General features: G+C 42.5%; 1 protein-coding gene across 5 annotated transcripts; it reads left to right on the plus strand.

Moving 5' to 3' along the window:
• The first annotated feature begins 591 nt into the window (after positions 1-591).
• LOC127764816 (protein G1-like1) lies at positions 592-3,122 on the plus strand. Of its 5 annotated transcripts, none has more exons than XM_052289738.1 (3): positions 592-757; positions 1,156-1,728; positions 1,826-3,122. In XM_052289738.1, the coding sequence occupies exon 3, from the start codon at positions 1,842-1,844 to the stop codon at positions 2,649-2,651; it is 810 nt and encodes a 269-aa protein (XP_052145698.1). In that variant the 5' UTR covers positions 592-757; positions 1,156-1,728; positions 1,826-1,841; the 3' UTR covers positions 2,652-3,122. The 5 variants fall into 5 exon arrangements, with proteins under 5 accessions (XP_052145698.1, XP_052145702.1, XP_052145700.1 ...); XM_052289742.1 differs by having other exon boundaries at positions 1,156-1,383; XM_052289740.1 differs by having other exon boundaries at positions 593-757; positions 1,156-1,446.
• The last annotated feature ends 5,761 nt before the right edge of the window (positions 3,123-8,883 follow it).

The following is an 8,883-nucleotide window of genomic DNA, read 5'->3' on the forward strand; positions in this document are numbered from 1 at the left end:
TCTCTTGTGAGAAAAATCCCAAATGATCCGTCCATGATCATCCATTGTTGAGCTGAGGTGACAGCTCCATACCTCCCCCACTCCCCCTCCTCCACATTCAATGCGCGCCAGCTTCCTCTCGTCGTCGTCGTCGTCGTTGAGAGAGCAGCCAGCAATGGCAATTCAGAGAGAGAAAGGACAGCAGCAGCTGAGAGAGAGTGAGGTGACTAGTGAGGTGACAACCTTTTTGCGTATAGTAATGTGGAAAGCCTTGACGATATCTGCGCCACTGGGTCCCTCACCTTGTCTCCCCCCTTCTCCTACCTTTGAAGGAAAGTCAGAGGGACATTGTCACTTACATATAGAACCCATAAAGATTAGGTCCACACGTCAGTGACCCACGCTCCTCTGACTTAGTCAGAGGAGCGCGATCTCCCTCTAGGATGAATCTCCTCTGACGTAAAGTCAGATGGACTTAGAACCCATAAAGATTAGGCCCACACGTCAGTGACCCACGTCCCTCTGACTTAAAAGTCAGAGGAGCGCGATCTTCCTCCAGCATGAATCTCCTCTAACGTAAAATCAGAGAGACTTTGTCAGTAACATGTAAGATCCACAAAGATTAGATCCACACGTCAGTGACCCACGTCGGTCAGAGGAGCGCGATCCCTCCCTCCATATCTTCTCTTCTCTTCTCCTCTCCCTTCTCTTCTTCATCGTCTTCCTCCTCATTCCTCCCTTCTGCTGGCTCCTGTATCTTCTTCTTCTTGGCTTCTTGGTAAGCTCTCTCGATCGATCTGCCACTTGATTTGTCTGTAGATCAGCCAGCTTGCCTGCCTGCACCCTGCAACGATTGATGATCTTGTGTATTGTTGCTGCTTAATTGCTGGGGGATTAGCTAGTTTAGTTGCTACTAGAGTGTGTTTCTTGTGTTGATCTGAGTTTGATTTGATTTTCAGTTTTGCACCATGCGATCGATCGAGAGTGTGTTGTTGTTCTTGTTTTGGTTCTTTTCTAGTAGTATCAGTTGCACTGATTAATTAATTAATATAGCTTGTGTTTTGATTCGGTAGACACGGCTATCTGCAGCGTATCAAAGCTTTTCCTGTTGCACACCACACCTACCATGAGTTCCTTTCAATCAATGCCTAACTCTCTCTCTCTCTCGATCTGCAGATCAAATATACAATTCGCCTTCTCGATCGAGTAGTTGATGAACAGTGTTCCCCTTGATTGATTGATCACCATTATTATAACATCCTCTTTCTTTCTTCTCACTGTACCACACACTTCGATCTCTGCAGCCTGAACCAAGCAAGAATTATAGTATTAGAACAACTCCAGATATCTCTAAAGCTGATGATCTAGCTCTACTTTCTGCATCGATCGATCTCGTTAATTAGGGTTAGATCACCGGCCGGCACAGTGCATCTTCAAATAAGCATCATTTGCTCTTTGAGTGATACAGTACTATGCTTCCCCTTCTGCTGATCTGCTCTCTCTGTCCCTGCATGTATTACAGTTAATTTGTGTCAGTTCTTGCTTGGCTGAGCTAAGTTCACGCCAGATCTTCAAAACCCCAATCTTGCTACTGTGTTTTGTTTTTCTTGGACCACCCAGTTATCTGCCTTTTTTTAATTTTTTTCCAAAACTCACAAAGCTTTGCACGTCAAACATATTAGAAGAAGCATTGAGATAACTTCCAGATTAGCTGAAACCCTAGTTCTTTCTCATTCTGAATCATCCACAGTATGTCAAATTCTCAATAGCATTAGCTGCTTGGTTTGACCATTGGTCATGGGGTTGACGAACTGACACGCAGCAATTAATGGTTCATGTTTGGCAGGTGAGAGATTGAGGAGATGGACATGATCGGCATGGCGTCGCCGGCGGAAAGCCCCGGCGGCGGCGGCGGCGGCGGCGCGGCGAGGCCGAGCAGGTACGAGTCGCAGAAGCGGCGGGACTGGCAGACGTTCGGGCAGTATCTGCGCAACCACCGGCCGCCGCTGGAGCTCTCCCGGTGCAGCGGCGCGCACGTGCTGGAGTTCCTCCGGTACCTGGACCAGTTCGGGAAGACGAAGGTGCACGCCCATGGCTGCCCCTTCTTCGGCCACCCCTCGCCGCCGGCGCCGTGCCCCTGCCCGCTCCGCCAGGCGTGGGGCAGCCTCGACGCCCTCGTCGGCCGCCTCCGCGCCGCCTTCGAGGAGCACGGCGGCCGCCCCGAGTCCAACCCCTTCGGCGCCCGCGCCGTCCGCCTCTACCTCCGCGACATCCGCGACACGCAGTCCAAGGCCCGCGGCATCGCCTACGAGAAGAAGCGCCGCAAGCGCGCCGCCGCCTCCCACACCAAGCAGAAGCAGCAGCAGCAGCTGGTGGAACAGGCGGTGGCGCCGCCCGCCGCCGCCGCGGCGCTGCCGGACATGGAGACGACGACGACGACGACCACGGTGCCGCACTTCTTGTTCCCGGCGCACTTCCTCCACGGCCACTACTTCCTGGCACCGGCCGGCGAGCAGCCCGGCGGCGGCGACGTCGCGGCGTCGACGGGCGGCGCGGCCGGTGCTCCCAGCGGCGGCGGCGGGGAGGACCTGGTGCTGGCCATGGCGGCGGCGGCGGCGGCCGCCGAGGCGCACGCCGCCGGCTGCATGATGCCACTGTCGGTGTTCAACTAGCTCCTCCATCGATCTCCATTAATCCTTAAGCTTACGCAGCTTTTGCAAATGCATTATGGCGATGGGCTACCCTCATCGCCATTTGATCATATCAAATTGCTCGCAAATGCAAATTTGCATGGATGCGTGGTGATTTGCATTTGCTTTGGGATTAATTCGGAGGTTTCATATATAATTAGCTAGTGCATGCACACGCACGTAATTTGCATGGTTTTTTTTTTGTACGAAATGTTTGTAGTAAAATTTTAGGTTAATTTAGTTATAAACTGTCACTAAGCTAGCGGCAAGATGGTCAGCTGTTGGGGCGCATGTTAATTATCTTCATGGCTTTGAAGTGACTTTTAATTAATTAAGGACTGGTCAACGAAATGCCAATGTAAATTAATCAATTAAATCTTATATATCCAGCGTTGATCCCACACGTACAAGTTTGTATGTATTGTATGCATTTCAAGAACTGCAATTTCGTAACTTTTACTAGTTGTCTTCAACTTAAATTGATGGGTGTTGCATCATTAATAACCTTACTCATTTTTTTCCGTTACACAATTTTACTCCCTCTTTTCCCTCAACACAATTGATATTTAAATTTAGACCTATTATACTTTCTTGCAAACATTATAAATACCAAAAATTATCCCATGTTACTCATTTATTTTAAAATTCTCTATATGGTGACAAGTTCTTGGGAACAGAGAAGTACTGCTGTATACCTCCGTCACTGTCTCAAAATATAACGATTTGGCTTGCATAATTTACTACTAGCTCAACCAATCACGCAACAATCAATCCTTCATTTAATTTCATAAATTTTCTTAATTAGGATGTGATCGTTGCAAACAGATAGAGAGAAGAAATCTCTCGTTCTTCACGTGCAAGCTTCACAAGCTACTAAACAATATTTTTTTAAAAAAAATCTATAAGAAAATCACTTTAAAAATTATATAAATCAAAATTTACTCAATTTTCTTGTTTCTTCTCATATCAAACACATCCATAATTAATTACCATGAAAAACATTAGTAGTGCATGTATTTTACTTATCCCATCCAAGTGAGCTTCATTTTCAGTACTCTCTCCGTCCCAAAATAAGTGCAGTTTTGTACTATTCACGTTCAACGTTTGACTGTTCGTCTTATTTAAAAAAAAATTATGATTAATATTTTTATTGCTATTAGATGATAAAATATGAATAGTAGTTTTTAAATTTTTTACAAATTTTTTTAATAAGACGAACGGTCAAACGTTGGGCACGGATATTTACGGCTGCACTTATTTTAGAAGGAAGGTAGTACTTGCCACTGCATGCATTGACCTCCAGCACCAAACCAGCTGTACTGGTAGCTAGCTAGAGCTTGGTCATAAAAGCAGGAGAAATCCAGGAAAGATTAGGCAAAGTACAGACCACCTAAAGTCAAGCATTTCTCACTATGCCTCCATCGAGCAATCAGATCAACGACTGATGGATCAGCATAGAGCACCTTGATGAGATGCGATGAGAAAGAGAAGTTTGATCGAGACTAGACCGACGATGGACGTTGTGTGGTGTGCGTGTGTACAGTGTACACAGCGCGTGATGTTTGAAGATGAAGATTATTATGGTAATAACTGTGATTAATTGAGTTTTAATTATTATAAATATAAAAAAAGGTTAATCTTATATTTAAAACAACTTTCATATAGAAAACAACTTTCATATAAAAAATTTTCACGCTCTGTTTAGCAATTAGAAAAGCGTGCCACTCTTCTAAAAGTTTATCCAGTTTTTATTGGAGAAAAGAACAGCACCAGCATTGCGACGACCATTCCTGTCGTCACTGACGAAACTGAAGATGAAAAGAATGAGGTTAGTCAATCGATCGATCGATCGATAGACATGGCTTGTTGAAAGGTTGCCCATAGACCATAGACCATGGGAGTGAGTAGCCTCTGTGTGGCCGGTGATGGAACAGCCATTGATCAGCCATGGGAGTCAGTGTGTGTGTGTCTGTTGATCTCATCTGCAACAGTGCTTTGCTCCTTTTGCTTTTGTGCCGATGGACTTGCACAACGCATAGTGAAGTGTACCCTTTGTTATTGTTGTGCACAGTCAATGGGATTTGCATTTGAATGGGTGGTTGATTGATTGATTGGTTGAGGCCCTGTTTAGTATATACATATACTCCTACACATTTAAAGTATTAAACGTAAACTAATAACAAAATAAATAACTAATAACAAAATAAATTACAGATTCTGCCTATAAACTACAAGACGAATTTATTAAGCCTAATTAATCAGCCATTAATAAATATTTATTGTAGCGCCATATTGTCTAATTGAGCAATTATGCTTAAAAGATTCGTCTCGTAATTTACACGCAATCTGTGTAATTAGTTTTTTTATCTATATTTAATACTCTATACATGTGTTCAAACATTCGATGTGACAGGATGAAAAGTTTTTGTTTGGGAACTAAACCCGGTGCCTGAATGAATATATACAACCTTTAACATTCATGGTCAGGTGATTCGAATTTAAGGAATTTTTAGTCATCTAGCCCTAGCCATGGTGGTTTATATGGCAGGGTGAGGGCATCTCGCCACCTCTCGACTTCAGGAGGATAAGGAGGGGCGTGACGTGGATACAACGCGTGGACCATGGGGCCATGGAAGTCGGGAAGACGTACGATGACACGATGGTAGATTTAGGGACGAGGAAGTGGAGGTGAGGGTGTGGCTGGCCGGTTGATCACGCCGGTGCTGGTGCGTTAGAGGGCGACTGTTGACGATCAAATTTAGTAAATCATGCACTATTCAAAGCTAAAGTCAAAGTGTCACATCAACAGTGACGATACGCTAGGTTGGAAATGCGAGATGGAGGGGCAAAGATGGCAATAGCTCAGGCGTTGGAAATGAGGGAGAGAGTGGTGTTAGGGTTATATAACTTTGCACGAATCTTGGAGCAATCAAATTTATAAAGATGATTGATATTAGAAAAAAAAATCGGTTAATAGCTTTGTTTGGTTTACTGCCTTTCAAAATGCTAGCAATGCCAAAATCTCGACAAGTTTAATTTGGTAGTGCCTTTTATTTGGACAACTTATGTATTATGTTAATATTATTTTAGTAACAAGCCGAACACTATCAAAGTACTTTTTTTTTGACTCACAACAAACAGTGCGAAGTTCATATTGATAGAGCATAAAAAAATTACAAGATTCCAAGGGTGGGAGGTCATAACCAGGAAAACGAAGAAAAAATAACCACTTCCCACACACCGACCCAAGAAAAAGCTAGCACCAAACCAGCTGCCGCTAAGCGTGACTTAGTCACAGCTAGGCACACAAATGAAATACAACCAAGATGGCCCAAAACCTAACCCTTGCACCTGACACCAAACTCTACTCTAGCCACATCTTTGGAATTGAGAGAGCAAGGGAATGAAAAGAAAAAAAAGAATTGTCTCGAGACGAGCCTGGATTGGTCGTTCTAGCATGTACTTTGTCCGTCCTAAAAAGACGTGTTTAAGTTTGAATCTAAACCTACGGTATGTTCAAATTTAAATTCTGAAGTTAGTTTATTTTTTTTTGGATAGAGAAGGTATATTGGTGTTGGATGTGCACTCGACCATACATGTATGCCAAAATGCATTTGGATCAGGTATATACTGCTTGTTGTGCCTGCATGGCCGTACGCGTAGACACACAGTAGGTAGCAGAGAGTGGTCCTAATTATAAATCGAAACAACAGATCGATCCAACTGAGGTTTATCTAGCTAGCCAGATCGTAGTGGTCCTGTGTATACCAGCGTAGTACATCGCGTATTGATTGGAACAACGCACGTACGCACGCACGCACGCACGCACATATTTTGGGGCAGGCGTACAGTGGCAACGAATGTGAAGGGGTTAGTACTACTGGCTTAAGTACTGCTACGCTAGCTGTCCATGCGCAAGGGTCATGTTAAATTAAGCTGTCAAATAATTATGTTTCGACGATCGATGTTCTGTCATGAAAATTAACAGTACTAATATGTACTATCTCCGTCCCAAAACAAGCGCAGCCATAAATATCCGTGTTTAGCGCTTTAACCATTTATCTTATTTAAAATATTTATGAAAAATATTTAAAAAATTAGTCACACATAAAGTATTATTCATGTTTTATCATCTAATAACAATAAAAATACTAATCATAATCTTTATTCAAATAAGACGAATAGTCAAACGTTGAACATAAATAGTGTAAAAACTGCCCTTATTTTAGGACGGAGGGAGTATGGTTTTGGATCAGATAATTCAGAGTTAGAAAATAGACGTAGAGTATGTGTCAGCCATATTGAGTTGTGATCCAAATTCATTTACACTTAATAAAGGCCAACTTCTACCATAGTGGAGCGGAGGCCCGTCGCCGGTAGGCTTGGGCCGGAGCGTAGCGGATCATCATCTCTTTTAGGTTCCACCATATATATATATATATATATATACACACACGCGCGCGCATACACACACACATACATATACATACACCCATATGGGACTCCATGGTGCCCGGGCTCCAAGGTATAAAACACACAAATTCTCTTAAATTTTTAAAATTTTCAAATTGTGAGTATATACCTAGGTATATGAATTTGATTCATACATATACCTAACAACAAAACAACTTAAACTCAACTTTATTTCACAATTCATTATTACGTACCTAACGAATTATATGTTTGAATGTTATATACCTAGAACCAAAATCTAACAAAAAAAGAAGTTCAAACTTGTTTGAACTTGTTAGTAAAGAAGTTAATGTTCATATCTAAACATTTAAAAAAATTTCATACTCATTCAAATTGGGTATATACTCAATTTGAATCTTGGAGCCCATACTCCATGTAGCACCAGTTAATTTACCCCTATATATATATATATATATATATATATATATATATATATATATATATATATATATATATATATTGTAACCTCACCCCGATATAGTGAAGATATTTTGCTGACTGGCGCCCGTGGTTTTTCTCTCCTGCTTTAGGAAGGTTTTCCAGTTAAATCTCGTGTCTTCTGTGATTGATTTATTGTTCTTTATCGTTTGTTTGACTATCATTTCCTAGCAAGCCACAGGGACACTAATATGTTAGAATATAAAATGAATTGTCCATCATTTTATATCACTTTAGGCTTTTATGTTTGAATTGACCAGTTCATATAATTTAATATAGGAAAAGGACGAATTACCCCTAAACTGTCGCGGTCGACCGAATTACCCCCCTAACCCAAAAACCAAACATTGCTCACCCTGAACTTTCAATACCAGACGAATTACCCCCCTCGACCCAATCCAGAGTGGTTTTGTTCTTCATGGCGTACGCGGGCAATCCAGTTAGCATTTTCTTTTTTAAGAAAATTATGGGACCCACCTATCATACATCCCCTTCCTCTCCCTCTTCACTGACTCACTCTCTCTCACGGAGAGACCGCCGCCTCCGTGTCACCGCTGCCTCCGCGTCCCGCGCCACTGCTTGCTGCCGCCCATCGCCCGCATGCTGCCGCGCAAGAGAGAGAGAGGAAGAGTGAGAGAGAGAGGAGGAGGAGGGGAAATAGGAGGTGAGAGAGAGTGACAGGTGGGCCCACCATTTAAAAAAAGTAAATGCTGATTAGATTGCCACGCGTACGCCATGTAGGATAAAACCGCTCTGGATTGGATCGAGGGAGGTAATTTGTCTGGCATTGAAAGTTCAGGATGAACGATGTCTGGTTTTTTAGTTTAGGAGGGGGGTAATTCGGTCGACTGCGATAGTTCGGGTGTAATTCGTACTTTTTCCTTCAATATATGGTATCAGAGCCAGAAGTTTTAGAGTTTAAATTATGTTTGGTGCATCTCGTTAACTTAATCTTTTGGTTGATCGGTGCATGCAACTCAATACTTTCGTAACCTTACCTAACCCTTTTATATTTTTAGTATAACAGGTAGAGTAAATTTCACAAGACTACGGCCCTCTTTGTTTAGGCTTAGGCTTATTGGCCTAGACTTTTAAGTCAGCTTATTGGCTTATATAATTTATAAGCCGGTGGATTTAATGTCCTAAGTTTAGTGGTTGAGCCATACATCTACCTCACATAAGCCAAAAAAAGCTTCTCCAACTTAGCTTTTGGCTTAATAGTGTTAGAGTGGCTTATGGCTTCAAAAAAGACAAACGGAAAAGCTGCATGTTTGTTTAGGCTTAGACTTTTTGACTTATAAGT

This window comes from Oryza glaberrima, chromosome 2 (assembly GCF_000147395.1).
Source record: "Oryza glaberrima chromosome 2, OglaRS2, whole genome shotgun sequence".
NCBI classification, from domain to species: Eukaryota; Viridiplantae; Streptophyta; class Magnoliopsida; order Poales; family Poaceae; genus Oryza; species Oryza glaberrima.

What these genes read in the sequence shown, in the direction of transcription:
- LOC127764816 (XM_052289738.1), top strand. Translation starts at nt 1,842, where the DNA reads ATGGACATGATCGGCATGGCGTCGCCGGCGGAAAGCCCCGGCGGCGGC.